General features: G+C 38.9%; 1 protein-coding gene across 1 annotated transcript in view; it reads right to left on the bottom strand.

Moving 5' to 3' along the window:
• MAN1A1 (mannosidase alpha class 1A member 1) overlaps positions 1-22,956 on the bottom strand; it is a 216,474-nt gene that overhangs the window by 66,427 nt on the left and 127,091 nt on the right. The window contains exon 6 of the mRNA XM_063443480.1: positions 5,149-5,272. Coding sequence (XP_063299550.1) covers positions 5,149-5,272 — 124 coding nt within the window. The remainder of the gene's footprint in view (positions 1-5,148; positions 5,273-22,956) is intronic.

Below are 22,956 nucleotides of genomic sequence, written 5' to 3'. Positions count from 1 at the left end.
ATTAATTATACATATTAAATATATCTCTCCTAATAGAATATATGCACACATATGTACATGTAGGCACAGAATAAAATGCATAATATGGATTGTACATATATATATATACAGCCATATGTAAATATAAATTAACATAAATTAATACATGAAGATGGATTCAAATCCAATTGATATAAACCCACTTGGAGGGACATATAGCCCCATAATGAATTAATTAGTATACAAAAATACTGAATGTGATTATTATTATAGAATTATTATGTGTAAAATAAAAAGTTAAAAGTAAAGCTCAATTAAAGGGCCATGTATACCCATCATTTATTGTTGATATACAAGGAAAAAAGTATACATTAAATTGGTTGAGGATTGAATTAGTTAAAGAGCTTCTTTATACGTGAATTAAGGAATGTATTATTATTTTATTCATAGTGAGGAATATATGTGCTTAAAGAATATAAAGGTATATTCTATATATTTACATATAGGCTAATATATACATATAAACATATAAACAACGAAAATAGAGAAAAATAATGACATCTGGTTATATATATTTGGACAACAAAGAGAACCCTTAAGGAAATGATTAGATGAGACCCTGTAAATCTATTTCTTGGTTAAGTCCCATATTCAAGGTTTTTAGATTAAAAATCCACCAAGCTTCCTTCCTGATTAGTTCCTGTAATTTATCTCCCCCTCTCCATCCTGATTGAACCAAGTCTATTCCATAAACTTGCAGAGTATTCCAAGAGAATGAGGGGCAGGAATTGCAGTGTCTTGGTACACTGTGGTCAGTTTTATTTTTGCGTATGTTGTTATGGTGTTCCAATATTCTGATGTGTAACTTTCTGGATGTACGTCCGACATATTGAGCACCACAACCGCATTGCAGTAAATAGATTACAAAAATAGAGGAACAATGAATATAATTTTTTATTTTGTATGTTTTTTTCGTGTATGTACCAGTGAAATCTTGGATTTTCCTTTTAAGATGTGTACAGGTAGAACAATGGCCACAGCTGTAAAACCCTTGTACTTGGGTCTTAAAAAAGGGGTTACAGGGAGGAGTGGTGGGTAATAGACTGGGTGCCAATTTGTTCTTTAAATTGCTAGATTTTTTGTAGATTACTGTGGGTAAATTTGGTAATACATCTTTTAGGATCTCATCTCTCTTTAAGATGTACCAATGCTTCTTAAGGATTTTTTCTACCTGTCTAGCTTGAGAATTGTATTGTGTAACGAACGCAAATTCAAATTTGCTTTTAGTATCATTTTTGTTACTCTTATTTTTTCCTATATCTGTACTGTCACTTATCTCCTTATTTCTGTTTTTCCATTTGAACCTATTTTTGATTTTTTGCTCAGCTGTTAGTAGTTCCAGACCCTCTTCATTTCTGTTGATCAATAGTAGTGATCTATCAGAATTTAATACTTCAGATTTAGAAGTCTCCATTTTTTTCACATTGTATCCTTTATCAGTATATCTTTGTTGTACAATCTTAGACTGTTCTAGGAACATATGGTTGTCTGTGCAGTTCTTTCTGAGCCGGGTAAATTGGCTCTTAGGAATGTTTGAGAGCCAAGGAGGATAGTGAGTACTAGAGTACTCGATAGCTGTATTACAGTCTGTGGGCTTAAAATACGTCTTAGTTTTTAGTTTGTTTTGTTCTACATATATAGTTAGATCCAAGAAATTAATAATGGAATCACTGGATGTGGAAGTAAATTTTAAATTATAATCATTCTCGTTAACTTGACCCAAAAATGAATCAAGGTCTTCTATAGAACCATCCCAGATGATTAAGACATCATCGATGAAGCGCCGCCACAGGACCAGACCACACCCACCTCGTTCCGCCAACTCGATGTGCCGACGCTCCCAATGGGACACATACAAATGGGACATACATGCAAAGTGGCAGTTTTTTATTTTTTGCCAAAAATTCACAAGAACACACAAAAACCACCAGGACGTCCCATTATCAGTGGAATTAATTCCCTGTCATGCAAATTATCAGAATATGTGGATTTATTTTTACAGCCGTATGTTCCATTACATCATACTTTCATTAAAGACACCAGGCATATTTTGCAAGATTTACAATCCATAGAGTGGAAATCTTCGTATATCCTAGCGACAGCAGACATAACAGCCCTATATTCTAACATACCCCATGCGAAAGGTATTGCTTGTATCCAAGATACCCTTAGATCACCACAAGTTTTAGAGGATGCCCAGATCGAGTTTCTGATGAGTTGTATTCAATTTGTACTCGCCAAAAACTTCTTCTGGTTCAACGGTCAGTTTTTTCTCCAGCGGTGCGGCGTCGCCATGGGAACTAAATTCGCCCCCAGTTTCGCCAACTTGTATGTGTCCCATTGGGAGCGTCGGCACATCGAGTTGGCGGAACGAGGTGGGTGTGGTCTGGTCCTGTGGCGGCGCTTCATCGATGATGTCTTAATCATCTGGGATGGTTCTATAGAAGACCTTGATTCATTTTTGGGTCAAGTTAACGAGAATGATTATAATTTAAAATTTACTTCCACATCCAGTGATTCCATTATTAATTTCTTGGATCTAACTATATATGTAGAACAAAACAAACTAAAAACTAAGACGTATTTTAAGCCCACAGACTGTAATACAGCTATCGAGTACTCTAGTACTCACTATCCTCCTTGGCTCTCAAACATTCCTAAGAGCCAATTTACCCGGCTCAGAAGGAACTGCACAGACAACCATATGTTCCTAGAACAGTCTAAGATTGTACAACAAAGATATACTGATAAAGGATACAATGTGAAAAAAATGGAGACTTCTAAATCTGAAGTATTAAATTCTGATAGATCACTACTATTGATCAACAGAAATGAAGAGGGTCTGGAACTACTAACAGCTGAGCAAAAAATCAAAAATAGGTTCAAATGGAAAAACAGAAATAAGGAGATAAGTGACAGTACAGATATAGGAAAAAATAAGAGTAACAAAAATGATACTAAAAGCAAATTTGAATTTGCGTTCGTTACACAATACAATTCTCAAGCTAGACAGGTAGAAAAAATCCTTAAGAAGCATTGGTACATCTTAAAGAGAGATGAGATCCTAAAAGATGTATTACCAAATTTACCCACAGTAATCTACAAAAAATCTAGCAATTTAAAGAACAAATTGGCACCCAGTCTATTACCCACCACTCCTCCCTGTAACCCCTTTTTTAAGACCCAAGTACAAGGGTTTTACAGCTGTGGCCATTGTTCTACCTGTACACATCTTAAAAGGAAAATCCAAGATTTCACTGGTACATACACAAAAAAAACATACAAAATAAAAAATTATATTCATTGTTCCTCTATTTTTGTAATCTATTTACTGCAATGCGGTTGTGGTGCTCAATATGTCGGACGTACATCCAGAAAGTTACACATCAGAATATTGGAACACCATAACAACATACGCAAAAATAAAACTGACCACAGTGTACCAAGACACTGCAATTCCTGCCCCTCATTCTCTTGGAATACTCTGCAAGTTTATGGAATAGACTTGGTTCAATCAGGATGGAGAGGGGGAGATAAATTACAGGAACTAATCAGGAAGGAAGCTTGGTGGATTTTTAATCTAAAAACCTTGAATATGGGACTTAACCAAGAAATAGATTTACAGGGTCTCATCTAATCATTTCCTTAAGGGTTCTCTTTGTTGTCCAAATATATATAACCAGATGTCATTATTTTTCTCTATTTTCGTTGTTTATATGTTTATATGTATATATTAGCCTATATGTAAATATATAGAATATACCTTTATATTCTTTAAGCACATATATTCCTCACTATGAATAAAATAATAATACATTCCTTAATTCACGTATAAAGAAGCTCTTTAACTAATTCAATCCTCAACCAATTTAATGTATACTTTTTTCCTTGTATATCAACAATAAATGATGGGTATACATGGCCCTTTAATTGAGCTTTACTTTTAACTTTTTATTTTACACATAATAATTCTATAATAATAATCACATTCAGTATTTTTGTATACTAATTAATTCATTATGGGGCTATATGTCCCTCCAAGTGGGTTTATATCAATTGGATTTGAATCCATCTTCATGTATTAATTTATGTTAATTTATATTTACATATGGCTGTATATATATATATGTACAATCCATATTATGCATTTTATTCTGTGCCTACATGTACATATGTGTGCATATATTCTATTAGGAGAGATATATTTAATATGTATAATTAATTTGTATGATGTAATATTTTCGGAAACTTCTCCACTTCATTAGAATCTGTAGAAATAGGGGTTCGGTTTGGTTCTCAGGCGTTTTTCGCCTTTCTATGCTTTTTGTCCCCCACAGGCAGTGGTCTTTTCAATAGACGCATGCGCGGACATCACGCGCATGCGCACTACTACCCGGAACTGTTGGAGCAGCCTCCTGTATTCGCGCCAGATTTCTGCGTTTCACAGTGAATCGCATGCCCGTAAACAGCTGTACCGGATTAAGAAAATGATGTTGAAGGGTACAAAAACCCTCAGAAGTGGATCTACTATTATCCCTGAAGAAGTCCGTCATTCAACAGGACGAAACGCGTTGGATATCACTACACTTCTTATGTACTTATGTACTATTGTTTTTATTTAATTTTATTTGTATGCTGTATCTTCTTCCTGACTCTGGACTGTGGATACTCGATTATCTTCACTAGGAGTTCCATATGTTTATGGAGAGATGCCTTTTTTATGCTGAAAATTTGTAAGTGCAATGAATAAATGTGAATTTATATATTTCTAAACATTCTTCACTATATTGCATTTTTATATCCACATATATCGTGCTGGAGGACCTCTGTGCTCATCTTATTACCCCTGAGAGGGTGAAAGGCCTGAATAACCGTTTGTTTGTGAGTGTATTTCTAATCTCACTTTAAACACCATTTATATTTACTTTTTTACGCTATGAAAGTGTTTTTCATTTTTACACAGATCCCATTCTAGGGAATTGGACCCTTACCAGGTTGTCCTTTTGTATTTCATTTATTATACGTATTCTGGGTGGTCTCCACTTTTGTCTTTTTGTAAAATACTTTCACAGGCACTGATATCATTTGTCATTTTAAAATAAAACTAACCTTTTCTGCAAAAATTGGATTCCCAGAGACTTCTGTTAAATGGGTGAACTCCAAGTGCAGGGTTCCAAATTCAGCAAGAATGCTGCTTCCTCCAGAAGCCCAGGGCCAATTGCGACCAATACCACTGGATTAAAAAAAAACACAAAGGATAACAGACTGTTAGAAATAAATTTCAAAACACATCCTTTACTAAAATTGGATTTAATAATTTTAAGGATCAAGGCCACTTTGCACCTTAGACACAATTTAAAAACAAAAACCAAAGCACCATTCTCACTCTACGATATAGACATATACAAGCTAGGACACACACACACACACACACACAAAGAAAATGAAATTCACATCGCCCAGGCTATTATAGCTGTGAATAGTCTACCTTGAAGAAGCTCCTACCCCTCCTTTTTTCTTTTAAGAAACAAACCTCCCAGATAATTCCATATGTATTGTTTTTACTGTAAATAACCCTTTCCCCACTGTAGTGAAATCTCCTTTCCTTGACTGCCAATGAATGACCTTGACCTATTCTTTACATAGTACACGGTTCATAGTGATGGTATTGCTGATGTCAATGGACTATCATTTTTACTCTTACATGTTTGGCATTAATGCAATGTACTCAAGGATTTTTGTGTTTCCCCTATCATGGAATATTGTCCATTTTCACAATTTAATGCTTTGCTCTCACATAATCACATCTGCATGTATATTTTGTAATATGTGTAGTATGGATATTGGTACCAGTGTCCAAGGACATGCTTGGCCTTAGTGATTTCTTCTGCCAAATACTCCATGAGATTATAGATGTCAGCATAGAGGGGACAATATATACTCCGTGGTTGGATCTGGCAGTCCCTATCCAGAACACGGCTAAAAGAAGCCAGGACAAGCTTGTATAGTCCATTCCAGTAGGCCTCCATTTCTATATGCAACTTTTCAAGTGAGTACCTGCTACATAAACAAAGTGATTTAACCCCATAAGGACAGAGCCAATTGTACAAGTGATCAAAACAAAACTTTAAAAAAAACAAAAAAACCTGGAATTTGAGCTATATCTTGTTCAACCATAATTCACCTCTTTCATATTAAGTGCACACACACTTATTATATATCATTTTGTTCAGGAAAAACAGGGCTTTTATTTGATATCAAATATTCATATATGAAACATAATGTGAATGAATAAAATCTAAAAAAGTATGAGAAATTAAGAAAATGTATTATTTTTCAAGTTCTGCATGACATTTTAACTGTGAATGTCATAATACTGTTAGATTGTACTGCAATGAAATACACATATTCATATTCAGCAAAGTATCATAAGTACCACAGTATCCCCCCCCACTCCTCCACTCCCACCCCCTTCAGACTTCGAATACATTCTATTGTTAGGAATAATCAAGAAACATATGCTAACCATGTGCGATAAAGCTATAAGATAGAGATGCTTAAAATGGTCTTGATACGTAGATTGTAACAGGCTGGTCACATATAGGGCTAACCTCTCCCGCCCGATTACTCCACTAGACCTCGTCTGATGTGGCCCCAAAATGGATGGCTGGCGCTTTCAGAGCCCGGTCCAAGGCTCACTGCTTGTTGCGTTAGACAAGTTAGTCTCTCTGGGGGCTAGGTGAGTGTGCCAAGAGTCGGAATCGTGTGGGTTTCAGTGAGTTAGCGAGGAAGCACACATAATATGCGTGCATCCGCCATGATTGGCAGGTCCCGCCACCCAAGTTGAGGTTGTTTTAATGACTGTAGTGTCCCTTTAAGTATTTGACTTTAAAAGTTCCAGGACTGTAATATGCACATACACACATACATACACTCCCCTCCCCCCACACCTTTTTCTTCAGGAAGGAAATATATAAATTAACATGGATGTGTTTCCTGTATATGAAGTGTCACTAAAGGAAATCCTGTTTTCCAACAACCAATAATACTATTTCGTCCCATTTAAAAAATAAATAAAATAAAAAAAAACAAGCTTGTGGTCTACATATTTAGAACATATTCAAAATATAATATCAGTTATGGCCAATTACAGTCCATACTCTTAACATCTGCTCAAAAACACCTAAAACAAATTAAATTACATAATAAAAACACACAAAACATACACATTAAATGCAGTACATCAGCGGTTCCCAAATGCACAAATCAAATGCACACAGGGGAGCCGCAAGATATTTTCCCGGTGCCTCCCTCTTCCCTGCCGACTCTGCAGGCCTGGAGGGGAGATCAGATCTCCCTCTCCGGCCCGCTAGCAGTGTAATGCTGGAGCCGGCAGGGGAGGGAGGAAGAGAGGACCTGGGGGGTTGGGGGAGCTGTAACTTGCAGCTCCACCGGTTACCATGGCAACACTCCAAATCTCACGAGAGCTCCTGAGGCTGCTATAGTTCACGCTCACCACTTGGACCACCAACGATTAGTGCCGTTTCCCCTCCCAGGCAAAGGTAAGCAGGGAGGGGGGATATTAAAATTACAATGTTTTTAAAATTACAAAACTTCTATTAAAAAAAATAGAAAAAAAAAAAAAAAAAAAAAAAATACATTTATCCGCCCTCCTACCCCCACAATTACCCCCCCCCCCCACACACGCACACTGCCTCTCCATACACACAAACAGTACCCCTCCCACACACACACTACATCCTTCACAAACACAATGCAACCCCGTACACTCCCTGCACCTCACACACACACACACACACACACACACATAGCACCCGCTCAGACACACTACTGCCCCTACCCCCTACTACAGCCCCTATCCTGGCAGATCCAAGGTAAGTTGTCAAAATGTTCTTAAACTGTTTGACTACTTACTCTGAGAGGGCACTACTGGCACCATAACCACTACAAAGTGCTGTAGTGGTTATGGTGCCTGGATTGTTTCTATAAATAATCTACCAGTGCCCCTCCCGAGATTAGGTTCTGGATCTTTGCTTGAACGGCAAGCATTTCTACCGAACAAGGGCCCACTATGTGTGTGTGTGTGTGTGTATGTGTATGTGTATATGTGTATGTGTATGTGTGTATGTGTATATGTGTATGTGTGTATGTGTATATGTGTATGTGTATGTATATGTGTGTATGTGTATGTGTATGTGTATGTATATGTGTGTATGTGTATGTGTATGTGTGTATGTGTATGTGTATGTGTATGTGTATGTGTATGTGTATGTATGTGTGTGTGTATGTGTGTGTACATTATTTTAACTTGGGGCACCTTAATTTTTTTTTTAAATATTAAGGGCACCTTGAACCTACAACATTTGCAGCCACTGCAGTACATATATCCCTTGTAAAAAAAATTAATAAAATGGGTATTTACATAAAATAGAAAATCTTAATAAGCTGGGTAACAAAACAAGAAGCAGCAAACAAGTTCACTGTGATCTAGCTTATGTTGTGGTTTTCTCAGTGTTTAGGAAAATACATCAATTATATCACAAATTAAGTAAGCAGAGTAACAAAAATAAACCTAAGACAAAAACAAAAATCATTTTGTGACACTAAAGTAGAATTGAATAGCCACTCATAACCAATTTGTTTTTCCAGAAGATATTGCACTTTTCTCACGGTGGCCTGGAGCAATACAAATCTCACATTGTGATCAGTGCAGAAGTCATATGTATTAAATACAAAACTCTGTAATTAAAACCAATTTGCATCAAATGCCTGAAGAACGCTGTACATTCTCATTCTTCTCCTGTTATAACAGCTTGTCATTCTGATCAAGCTTGTGCCGAAATACACATTTAAAAGAAGCAGGTCAGACGAAAGATCTAACCCATGACATTAGCAATATGGATATTTCTTGTTTCTTGCGAAAGGAGAGAGACTTGGCAGTAATTGCTTATTGATATTTCTTGATGACTGCATTGGCTGCCATATATGAAGCATGAGCAAAATTGATACAACATATCTAACACACAAGGTCTAATTACATCAGTGGAACCAGTTTAAAATAAAGTGACACTAAACAGGCAAATTACAATTGCTAGACATGGTATTAAATATTTTAACAGATATGAAACATTAAAAGATTTGTAAATTTAATATAAACATACTGTAATCTTACATCAATCATAATCCCACAACAATAGATATTGAATGTCTATGCAGTGACATGTGCCATAACTACAATAATTAAAACACATACACACGTCTATATATATTTAAAATGTCATTATTATTATTGCCATTTTTATAGCGCCAACAGATTCTGAAGCGCTTACATACACACACACACACACACGCATATCCACATTTATTTTTTTAATCTCACAGGCACGATGGAAAATGTTGGTTAACACAAATATATACAGGTTAGCAGGCATTGACTAACCACTTATTTGAAATACCTTTTAAAAACAGAGAAAGTGCTCCAAAAAAATAAAAAAAAGTTGTGACAACATGCTCGTCTTCATAGATATATCAGAGCACACAAAAAGAACAGAGCTGTTTTATTAACCTATCAGTAGGCAGATCGACAAAAAAAATATGCTCCAGGGTCTTTGTATTTATTTGTGCCAACACAGATGAGTCCCCATGCTTTAGTCATTTCTGCCAATACCTCTAGCAAAAGCCATGGGTCATAATTGGATGGTGGACAGAGGATTCAGATGGTTCAAGATACTCAAAACACACACAAACAAGCACTGACCGAGAAATAAACACTAATGAAATCTTGCACAGCTTTGAAAAAGCTGCAGAGGTACAGTAAGGTTAAATGACTAAACACTACATAAATGTAGGTAGTTGTTTCCATACTTATTAAGCTGGGATTTCTGTTGCTTAAAGGGTTACTCAAAGTACCATGACATTAAATTCAGTGATAGGAGGTGGTCATAGTTCCTGGAGTCTGTGTGTGCAGCGTTTCGCTTTTTCATTGGCTGAGAGTGGTCAGCTGACACGCTCTGCCAATCATTTGTGACTGGATCTGATTCCAGGTTCTGCAGAAGCAAGAAGTGCGCCACCAGACAAGGCTCAAGCCTTGGAGCCCGGCCGGGACTCAGTATAGAGGGCAAACCATTACTAATCTCATTAACCACCGGTAACTGGGCCAGTGTAGTTCTAACATCATAACCACTACATCAAGTGGTAACCCTCCAATGACTTTTTTGCTCTGCCATTATACCATTGCAATTATTAGGAATGAGCAGGCTTGTTTAATTCTAATGACTTTCCATTAAGTAACCAAAGAAAGTTAGCCACCAATAGAAAAAAGGGAACTTCTGCACTCACACACCACACATTGAAACCAATATTTCTCTCACCCTCAATTTCTATTCCGGTCACAATATAAAGGAAACACTACCATGCAAAAGTTCTCAGTCACACGCCTGAACACAAGCAAGAGTGGTGACTATCAGTACAAGGTTGGCATATTTTAGGTCAACTCTCCATAGAGCTGGCCATTACACAGATTCAGGACCATCATTATAGTAACTCACTCCTGCTTGAAGATGGACGGCCAGGCACCTTCTCTTGAGTCATTGATTTCCTGATAATCTTAATGCTAGCTTAACTGTAAGCTCCCATGTTAATTATACTGTTTGCTATCCTCTAAAATCAATAACTGCGTTGTACCTGTTGCAATTAGTTTATGATGCTTTCTCTTGCATTGGACTACAGATTGTTTATGGACTCTGTGTTAATCAACAGTCTCCAGAAGCACCAACAGTGCTGTTGCCATTAAACATCCCTGTGGGCCCTCGGCATGGATGAGCACGGCCAACAGAGCCACTGTTAGATGTAAAAGTGACGGGCACATGTACCGGGCTGTAGCTTTATGAATACGAAGCCTGAATTTCCCGTCATGACTAGTTAAACAGGGGCTTGTGTTAATATTCTACACACAGGATTACCCAGAAAGCCATTACGGATATTAGAATATATCTTCACATAATGGAAGACACATGATAAAATTGTAATTTGATTTAGAACTTAATCTTACTTTTTGCGTCTTTATGGTTAAACAGATACATTTTCCATTGACATGACGTTGTTAGACTCAGACTGTATGGCACCTTGAAAGTGAATTAGCATCTCGCATTAGTTTTAGAAATCAATTTGTATTGTAAATTACAATATACTCCCAATCTAAAAATAAAGCAGTATCTAAAGAGGGTTTTTTTGTTTCCATCTTACAGTATTTCTCATTATGCTGCTTCATTCTAAATTACAGACAATCAAAGAGTTCCAGGAAAACGAACCGTTTGGCAGAGTGTCACACAGGTTGAAATTTCTCTGCAAGATGAGCAGCATATCTGGCTGAAATCTTCTCTCTCTACCATATAATTATATAATCACAATATTCAGGTATAATACATTAACTGGTCAAAGCAGAACATATTTATTTTGAATTGTGTGCCAACATTCCACTTTGATGAGCGTACAGGATTTCTATACAACTAAATAACATTTGCATATAAGCCAGAGCTTTGACTATGCCTTCCTTAGTTATAGTCTTTAGAAGTGATTTGACATTTTACAAATGTCTGATGCAGCAGGTCTTAGGTTCCCAGTGAATTTGACACAAAGAATTTAAAGGGAAACTGCAGCTACCCACACAGACATGTACAGCAGGGGTTTACAGGAGTTTCTTTAAGAAAGCAACATTCTATGAAGATCTGTACACCAGACATAGTTGCAATCATAAACCTTCTGAATAAAGCTATAGGTTTCTAGTATCCTGCCAGAACACGTAACTTCAATAAAAAAAATACTGACACAAGAACTCTAAATTCCAGAACCCCTTAATGTGGCTATAAATTTATGCACAATAGATGTTTATTGGATGTAAAATTATAGAAGTGATTTTACAAATCACTTATTGCGCTAGTGACAAAGCTATATTGTAGGATCTTAATTTCTACCTATTATGGATTTCTAATCTTATGACAATTAATAAAACTGTCCCTACAGCGATTTATTCAGGGGAAGAAAAAGTGGAGAACAGAAAATGAGGCAAGATGGAAATTTGATGGAATAAACAGCATTCCAAACAAATTGCATCTGATAATGGGCATATACAACTTTAAAGCATTTGAAAGGTTTTGGCCTCAATAACATGCAGTATTTATTTGAATGCTCAAATCTAAAAAAATTGTTTTTGCACAGAAAATATAAAAGTTTTGCAAAATAGTGCACCATAAGACCACCTCCTTAGCCACAATTCTCATGACATAAAAATGTCCTTATCAAAGGTATAGCAAGAAAAAATATATAGGTGGCGCTTAGGAATATATAACTGTGGTTCTGCTATATCACCCAAGTATAGTGTCACTTTATATACTTAAGAAAAAGATGCAATCCAGGGGTACAAAGTGAAAGCACACACAAGAAATGTTACCTTAAGTGCACAGTACACTTGATAAAAGATGTTATGAATATAAAAGGAGAAGAGGTAGAAGAGGTTGGAACTCGAAACACTCACAATTTTTTGAGCCCATTAAAGTTGGCTCTGAACTTATAGAGCATGTATGTCTCCTTTATGGACATAAACAGCTTTTCTCCATAAGATGGGTCCCACAGTTGGTAGGTAAGGTTTCCACGGTTGGTAGAAAGTTAAAGTCAGGAACTTTCAAGATGGATATAAATATTTTTTAAAGTAATTTCAGAGAAACCGCTATGTTTACAATAGGGTTAATCCAGCCTCTAATGTCTCGCTGACCGCCGCTAGAGGTGCTTACGCACTTCTGTGAAAATCACAGTGAGAAGACGCTGACGTCCATGGGAAAGCATTGAATAATGCATTCCTATGGACTGTTTGAATACGCGCGTGGCTTGAGTGAGCCCGGCGCTGGAGAAAGGTAAGAGTTTAACCCCTTCAGCCCGGAGAGAGTGGGACCCTGAGGGTGGGGGAGACCTAAAGAAACCAGTTTGTTTTCCTGGCACTATAGTGGTCCTTTAATGAGGCCAAACCAAATTAAAGTAGCACTGGTGCCGCCGTAATTCTTTTAATGCAACACTTGTTTCCAGATTAATCTTAATCTGATTCTATATCAGATTACTTTATATTTCATGCAATCTGTGCTGAGGCAATTAGGATTTATTTCAGGTAATAGCCTAAACTTGTTTTTTATAAAAAGTGATTAGAAACGGCAAAATACTTACAAATTAAAAAAAACGAACACTCATATAATTAAGCAGAAAACATCTAAAAAAAAAACTAACTGGTACTTTTATAGGGTACAAAAAAACACAAAAAACAGCAACAAAAAACAAGAAGATGCTCAGTTCTCTACATTCAGATTACAGTACTCCTGATACTGGGCCTGATTCATGAAGTGATCTGCATACACCTTGATGTTGAAAACACTGCTTGCTTATTAGTGATTACTGCAACAGTAAAACAAAATATATACTGTGCTTGATTGCATAAAGCCAATGTAGCCACATTGAAAATTCGATTCCACAAGTACATGGTAGTTCAGGCAACTAAAACAACAATTTAGTGCTTAAGGCGGTGTTTAAAAAGAAAATACAATTATACAAAATGTTGATTATACCGACAGATTCTGTTTAAGTTTACGTTTAAAAGCTAGCATAATTACAGAAAGGCACAACATTCCCCCTTCAAGAAAATGTTAAACAAGTTAATTGCAATTTAAAGTAAAATAATTTGATGAGGCCTGCCAGCAACTCTCATGTTCTAGCTTACATGCTGTGATACAGCTTTGCTTCCACTGCTTTGCATAAGCAGCCTGTTTGAAACCTGTGATACCTGTTGGCAGCCAGTTGTTCAAAGACGATATGAAGCTTTCAAAAATCTTTGTCTTACAGATGTAAATGGGGGGGGGGGGGGGGGAAAGGGAGTAAAAGAGAACAAAAGAGAACAAAACAATCCAAACAAGCGTTGTCTCATATTATCCCAGAAATGGTCAGTTAGGTATATAAATGTTCGTGCCGAAGAAGGACAAGATGATAGACAGGTGCTCACAATCTCAAAGTTTGCTCAGAAACTAAAACAGAGGATTGTGTGTTCCTTGTTCTACTTCAAAGGAGACATTACCCCAGGCGACCTTAGGAGGGGGCGCCCTCATCGCCATCCCTTCTAATGCTGCAGCACTGCCTCTCTCCCCCAATTCTCCTCACCCCCTCCCCTATGTAGCGTGGTAGATCTCCTCTCCGGTCCGCGGTACAGGAACCTACGCACGCACACGCAGGCACGCACACACACACACACAGAATGCATCCCTATACAAACACAGAAACACACAATGCATCCATTACACACACACACACACACACACACACACACACACACACACTGCAACCCTTACACACAAAGACAATGCATCCTTTGCACACATACACAGAAACACAATGCATCTCTTAAACACTCAATGCATCCCTTACGCATACATACACTGATTCACACAATGCATCCCTTACACACAACCAAAAACACACAATACATCCCTTATACACAAACACACACTGCTTTATTTCCATTACACACAAACACAATGCATCCCCTACACAAACTGGTATCCCTATACACTCCATTCCATAAGCACACACATTAGATCCTCTACAATAAAAACACATTCCCTACACATTCCACTCCCTGTGACCGAACTCATGGGTGGAACATGTAGGTGGACTTATGGATGGGCCTTATGGATGGGCCTTATGGGCATACTGACCCTCAGGCCCTGTGGCCCAGACCTTGAGCTGTGTAAGGGTCCCCCAAAAATGGAGCGGCTTCTCCTTCTCCCTGAACACGGTTACAAACAGCCTACAGAGATCCTGTTCTACACGAGACCAGTGGAGCCATTTTTCTTTTGCCTAGGGCGGCAAACATCCTTGAACCGGCCCTGTGTGACCATACCTAAAGTCTGCAGCAGATTTGGTTCCTTTGAATTTGTTGAAAGTTGTTTAATTGAAAAACAAAAACAGAGGTAAATTAAAAACTAAAAGTTGCACTAAAACCATTATGAGCCGTGGAATAATTTTGCCAAACAGCTGAGGAGTTAAACACTGTAGTAGCTCCAAAATTAGTAGCCATCAGTAGGGACAGAATAAAAAAATTAAATAAATAAAAAAAAGGAGGCAGAAGTGGAGCACAGTTTTCCTGGGGTGGATAGTATGGAGGTTCTGGGCCTCATGCAGATGTCTGAACAGTGTGAAGTGAATGGATAGTGAAAAAGTGATGTGCTCTCTGTTTCGCTTACAGCTTTTCTCTCACTTTTGAGAAAGCTGTAAGCGAAACATGTCAAGTGGAGATTAAGGATTGCCTACAAGACTGGTTTTATTTATAGTTCACTTTTAAATAGTTTATTCATTCTGTTCATTAATAAAGATTCTGTTTTAATACCCAGTCACTCTTGAGCTCCTTATACTCTCACCATCACTCTGCTGTTCCGGATCTACATATATCCCTAGGTGGGTATTGTTCCACCTAAAGCTCCATACACTAGAGCAGGTCATTGCTCTAGCAAATGTAAGTAGGCCAAATATTGACTTATCCTACTTTTACATACGTACTGTACCATTGGTATACATCCTTATTTTTTTCATATGATGAATCGCACTACCTTAGAATCTGATACCAGCAAAAAGAAATCCTTGGACAGGGATTGTTCCATCCAGGCTCCTTAAATAGAGCTTTTTAAGCTCTGGAAAACGTGAGTGCCCCTTTGGAATATATCTTTATAACCATATTATTCATAACATACTGCACAATCGTACTTTTATTTCCCTTTTTATTTTTTAAGAGTAAGACACATAATTGCGAAATCTGCTGCAACCCGTGTATGTATGATTTTATTATAATAATTCTTAGCGCTGTCCACCTAATTTACCTGCTTGTTTTGTTCTAGTGTGACGTGAATAGTAAGTGCACAGCTTAATTTCCAGGCAGCTCAGAATGCATCCCAGGCACTGAACTCAGGAGTAAGGCCCTAGCAAGTCTCTAAGGCAGCGTTTCCCAATTTGGGTTCCGCCAAAGTTTCAGGAAACTTTGAGGCGGGCGGCGAGGGAGCTGAGCAGGAGAGTGCGCTCCCTCGCTGCCCACCTCAATTATCATGGCGGCTATTATTGTGGCGTGCACAGCAGTGATGCCGAAGCCAAAATATGATGTCACTCCGGCATCACTAAGAGGCGCACGAGGGAGCTATTGCTCCCTCGCCGCCCGCACCCCAGCCACTCAGCCCAGCAGCCCCACTGGACCCCAGGGAAATAGGGAGGCTGGGTAGCGAGGCTGGGTGGAGTGACATTTTTAAAAATAAATAAATTGTGTGTGCTTGTCAGTGAGAGCGTGTGCGCGTGCTTGTCAGTGAGAGCGTGTGCGCGTGCTTGTCAGTGAGAGCGTGTGCGCGTGCTTGTCAGTGAGAGCGAGAGCGTGTGCGCGTGCTTGTCAGTGAGAGCGAGAGCGTGCGCGTGCGCGTCTGTGAGAGCGAGAGCATGCGCGTGCGCGTCTGTGAGAGCGAGAGCATGCGCGTGCGCGTCTGTGAGAGCGAGAGCATGCGCGTGCGCGTCTGTGAGAGCGAGAGCGTCTGTGAGAGCGTGCGCGTCTGTGAGAGCGAGAGCGTCTGTGAGAGCGTGCGCGTCTGTGAGAGTGTGCGCGTCTGTGAGAGTGTGCGCGTCTGTGAGAGTGTGCGCGTCTGTGAGAGTGTGCGCGTCTGTGAGAGTGTGCGCGTCTGTGAGAGTGTGCGCGTCTGTGAGAGTGTGCGCGTCTGTGAGAGTGTGCGCGTCTGTATGTGTGTCTGTCAAAGAGTATATGTGTGTTTGTCAGTGAGTGTGTGCCTGTCAAAGAGTATGTGTATCTGTGTGTAAAGGTTTGTCACTGTGTATCTGAACCAGTGTATAGCAGTGTTAGTATGTGCCTATGTGTGTGCATGTCAGTGTGTGTCAGGGTGTGTATATGACACTGTATAGATGTGTCAATGTGTGTATCTGAGTGTGTGTATGTGCCAGTGTGCATCTGTGGGTGCAAGTGTGTGTATATCTGAGTGTGTGTGTATTTATGAGTCAAGATGTGTGTATTTGTGAGTCAAGATGTGTGTATTTGTGAGTCAAGATGTGTCTATGTGTCACTGTGTGCATCTGAGTGTGTGTGTCTGTATGTCACTATGTGCCAGTGTGTGTGTGTGTGACACACAGTGTGTCAAGGTGTGTGTATCTGTGTGCCAGATTCATACACACTGACACACAGATAGACTCATTCACACACCTTGACACATGGATACATACATACACACACAGATACACACTGTGTGTCACTATGTGCCTGTGTGTGTGTGTGTGTGTGTGTGTGTGTGTGTGTGTGTATCTGCTCAGATACACACACAGCCCCTCAGATATACACACTGGCACATACAAACACAAATACAAACACCTCGACACCACCCAGCAAATATAAAAAAATGGCACAATTTTTATTTATTTTTTGCTGGGGTGCAGGCAGGGAATGTTGATACGTTATGTCAAAAGGTTCCACATGAAAAATTTATTGGGAACCCCTGCTCTATGGTATGTGCTTGAGTCATACCTGCTACAACAACCTTGGTGAATACCCTGAGAACTGTGTCCAGTCCAAAAGGGCAAGTAGACAAACTAGTAGTGCTGGTCCTGAAAGGCGAACCATAGGAACCAAGGATAAACGGGATGGATCAGAATCTAAAGGTATGGTCCTTCAGATACACATTTATCATGAACTAAGCTTCTTGTACCATAGGCAGAATATATTATAGCGTCTCCATTTTGTAACTGGGCATCCTTAGAAATAAGTTGAACGCAGGATTTGCCAGAATAACAAAAAACTGTTTATTGAACCCCAAATTGTGTGCAAGTGCTGGGACAGGCAAAATTACTATTTTCCACTGAAAGCCAAAACAAGCAGCATAGAGGTTACAGATTCAGTAAGCCTTGGAAGTCATGGTGATTTTTCGGTGACCAGAAGCAGCAATAAACGCTTCTGATGGGTCAGCCAAATTATCAAGCAGAACTCACAAAGGACCTGGGACCTTAAAGGAAGCGAGTTGGTCCCACAATGTGGAGCAGACAATAGCCCTCGCAGAGTAGCATTAAGGGAAAAAGTGAGTAAAGTCAGACAGGTAGAGTTCCCTCCCAAATTTCCATTTGTGACCACAAGTGACCTGTAGTCAGTGTTCACCTGCACACAGGCTATAGAACAGGTTGAAACCTCTTCCTTTTCCTGTCACAGCAGGGCGTTGCCACAGGGACACTGCCAGCCCAGTTTGAACTGGTTGCTTTGTCCCTCTTCCATCCCCCATCAGCTTCTTGGGATGGAAACCCCTGTTTTGTGTTGGAGACCCCGTGTAGGGGTCTGTCCACCTAAAACCTTGTGTGACAAAATAAACTGAGGTCAGTCAGTGCTGTACCTCCAGAGCTGTGAGTCGTCCAGTTACTGGGGGGGAAATGTTTTGTTTTTATATTCTAGAGCGGTTCCTGAGCAGCTGAAGGAAGGAATTAGCGGAGGTAACTGGTCGGTTTACCCCGGGTCCGCTACACCTGGAGTGCCTGAGCAGTTATTTATTCTGCATATCTTAGAAGGGAGGCCTGGCTAGCCCTGGCTTCAGAGCACCTGGGTTATTTGGTGAATGCGGTATCCAGTACTGAGTCAATGGAAGCATTTCTAATTAGCTTTTTTTTTTAATGAGTGGGGACGACGACGATGACACCACAAGTACAAAAATTCAGTTCCTTCATGACAGGGCTCCATAGACCAGAAAAACCTCTGCACGGATTCTGCACCTCTTGAAGGTGTTGAGTCCCTTACATCATAAGCATGCTAGAGGGGCATACTGACAGAGAATATGGCACCCTTTCTGCAGCTCAAGCCTTGTCACCTACAATGGATATCAATTTAAGGGATCTATGAGAAGGCACCACTGGACAACCCAGGAAGACAGCAGACTCTGGATGTTGTCCAGGTCAAACCTACTAGGGAATACTGCCAATACCATGCAGTCCTTGGTCAACCCATGAGACATGTGGGACTTTGAGAGATTAGTTGTTCCTAACTACGGAATACATCCTCAACTTTAAGCATGTAAAAAACAAAAACAAATCTTACTTCAGTCTGAGATCAGTGGATCAACCTTTCTTATTGAAGGCAAGAACAGAATTGATAATTCTAGAGGAAAGACTAGAGAGGAAGGTGAATGCTTTAGCATTGCAGTGTGGGTGGTTCTACTTCTTCCAACGAGTCATGGAGTTTGGAACGATGAAGAAAAAAAAATATGCAGAGATCCATTATACCCTTCTAACCTCATCTGTATACTATGGGATGAACGATAATAAAAACCTAGCAGGTGGGTCATACTGTGGGATCAAGGGATTATTTAATGAATGCAAGAAAGTCCACAGAAATACAATTCAATTGTGTATCACTACAGTCTAAATGTAAATTCACCATATTTTTCGGCAGGATTAAGAGCGCTAAATTGTTTCACATTTTTTTTTTTTAATTCAATTCACTTTTTCCCCCTCAAAGTGTTACATCAGTGCAAATTAGTCAAACCTAAATATCCGTATTCACATGCAGGTATGTCTGTGTTACTGTTTGAGAAATAAAACTCCACAAGTCTTGGCAAAACATATAATTAACCCTTTGATTGCATCGTAACCTCCAGGATTGAAATAATTTCGGTAGCTGCTCAAGCTTACAAGAACTATAATTTTCTTGTACAAAACTCAGACAAATTATATATTGTTGATTCAAGAGGGTTCTGTAGATTGTTATATTTTATGGTTGTCTAGTCACATATTTCAGAAACCGTAGTCTGAGTCTTAAAAACATGCAATTTCTTTAAATATTTAAAGTGAACTAACAAAGGCATAAGAAGAAGCTTTTATTCTGTAACACAAAAGCAATCCATACATTGTGCCTAGTTACCAGCACACATATTCCCCTATTTCATTTTCCAAATGTACATTTATTTGGCTGAAAAACCTCAAAGGATTAAACAGCTATATAAATATAATTTGCTCTGGGTCCACTGTCTGTTTACAGAGTTACTTCTCAGAATATTTCCCTAATAGAGCAATGCCATTATGACCCCTTGAAATCCAGAAGGGAACTAGTAATAATGGAATGGCACCCTCTTTTGGCAGTGCATTTGATATGGAAAGGCTCTGTTTTGTAGGTTACTGTGTGTGTGCTACAGCAGACATCAAAATTAATAAATTATTTCCTCATATACCACAAAAGCAAACTAAACTGGGAGTAACTAAGGAATTATGTTGGGTCCCCAGACAATGGCACTGAGAGACTGGGCGGTAAAAAAAAGAAAAAATTGAGGTGCTCATGTCTTTTTAACCAATTCGGTACAATGAAAAAGTAGAATTTGCATTTGAAAATGCAAAGCCGGCCTTCTAGGACAAATCGTTATCTGACCAGCAGGTATTCAGAGACCGTAGCCATGACAGACCACTACCTTGTTTTTCCTTAGATTGGCTCCAAATCCATTGAATACATCATGTATCAAGGAGATACACTATGTAACATTTTTAGATATACTCACCTCCGTTCCAGCGCCGCCATTTTCTGAGCTTTGTGGTTGTTAGTCTTCTTAAAAACACCCACAACTCTGGTTTGTCTGCACTCCATCCATCTGTGATTTACCCTGCTTGGGGATGCTTCTCCAGACAGGGTAAATCTCCTTTGCAACGCCAACACGCAGGCTTCGTTAACAGCATGTCAATGGAGTGACAATTTCCTATACTCCCTAGCATCATTGGCTAGGGTGTTACCATAGTGCTGTGGTTGCAATGTGTGGAACAGAAGTACCGCCTGTGGGAGGTCTTTCTGCTGTCCCTTGTCAGTAAACTATTTAGCGTAGAGTTTCTCTGTTAGAGGAACACTAAAGCTTTTGGTATAAAAACTTGTATTCCTAACATTTTAGTGTCCCTCTCTCCCTAGTAATACAGGTAGAGGTAAAATTATCCCTTTGAACACATTAAGGTAGATTATAGAGTTTTAAACATACAAAACAAAATACGTAAATATGGCATTACAGTAAACATTCTATTCATTTTAAAAGGGTTAGTCCAACTATCATAACCACAAAAGCCTGCTGATACCAGGGTACTCATACCATAACTACTACAGCAGTCTGTAGTGATTATGACGATTGGAACACTTTAAAAGTAACGTAATACAAACGTTAAAAGCATCCTATAGTGCCAGGAAAACAAAGCCGTTTTCCTGGCACTATTATAGCCCCATCCTTCAGCCACTTACCTGAATCCAGCGCGATGTCCCTCGTTGGGTCAGGCTCCGACAATGCTCCTCTCCCACTGACGTCTGCTGGCGGGGAGATCTAATGCGCATGTGCAGCAATGGCCACGCGCATTAGACCTCCCTATAGGAAAGAATTATTTAATGATCTCCTATGGGGAAAATCTGACGCTGGAGGTCCGTGAGGACGTCCAGCGTCAGATAACTGACCAAAAGTCAGTTTGGATTCCGTAAGCCCTGGTAGACAGTCACAGAGGGCAGACTTAGAGCTGCAATGTAAACATTGCAGTTCTCTGGATATAACGCCATATTTAAAATATTACTATTTTATTTATTTTTTTACAAAGGTTTGTCCTCTTAGGTAGACACTAAACCACCACAAGACACTAAATCACCACTGAAGCAGGGTTTACAACATCCAGTTTGTCTGTCAGTTGGTCACTCTCAGCCAATGAATAAGATTTTGTGCATGATGACACCGCAATGTTAAGTTATACCTTGATTTAAAATGAAAGTTAAAAAAACATGATAACTTATGCAAACATTTATCTAAAGTTAAAATCTTATGTTGATACTCCCTGCTGTTTGTATTGGTTTAAACTTGACATGTAAAGTCATTAAAATCATTGTGGAATGCAAATTTGTAAAGCGAACATAGCTCATTACTTAGGACTAAAGTGCACTCATCATAAAAAGGATGAACTTTGATAATGTCAAGGAAGCTTTAATTATGCATGTATGCTTTTATGTGTGTTTAAAGAGACAGGCATGACTCAAATCAAGTTCTGAGAATATATGAGACAACATATACATACACAACGACATACTGGCCACTATGTCAAATACACCTGTATACCAGCTGGTTAATGCCAAGTTATTCAATCACAAAGCATCAGCTTAATGCATAAAAGCATGCAGATATGGTCAAAATGTTCTATTGGTATCATCAAAGAAGGGGGAATAAATGTGATCTAACTTACGAACCACAGAATAATGGGAATCAGCCGTGGGAGTTTGATTATCTCAGAAACTATGCACAGCAGACTACCAACTGAGCATCATTTAAATGTCACAGCCTGAGTACTGTTACTGACCATGTGCAAAGGTTTATGGTCACTGTCTAGCCATCTTCTATGGTTCCTTCCTGCAGGCTAACACCATGTTACAAAGAACATGTCAACTCAAGCTGGTTACACAAGCATGACAATGAGCTTGTAGCATCCGAATGGCAGACAAAGTCATCAGATCTCAGACCAAAACACTACCTATAGGGTTATGTGGAACAGGACATAAACCTAATAAATCTGCAAGAACTGTCAACGCAAACAAGAATCTCTAAGGAATGTTTCCATGAACTTGTTCCATGTTGCAAATAATTTTGCCTGCTGGGGTGGGGGTCCTATGCAGTATTAGCAATGTGTAACTAAAAACGTGGCCACTGACTGTTTATATTATCTACACATTCTTTTTCCCTTTCTTAAATCAACGTAGATATATATCAAATAATAATAAAAAGTATTAAAGCAACAGTCATTTTGACTGTATTAAAGCAGCAGTCATTTTGACTGTATTAAAGCAGCAGTCATTTT

This window comes from Pelobates fuscus, chromosome 2 (genome assembly GCF_036172605.1).
Source record: "Pelobates fuscus isolate aPelFus1 chromosome 2, aPelFus1.pri, whole genome shotgun sequence".
NCBI lineage: Eukaryota > Metazoa > Chordata > Amphibia > Anura > Pelobatidae > Pelobates > Pelobates fuscus.
The sequence above is the reverse complement of the archived record's forward strand: the minus strand, read 5'-3'. Positions and strand labels throughout refer to the sequence as shown.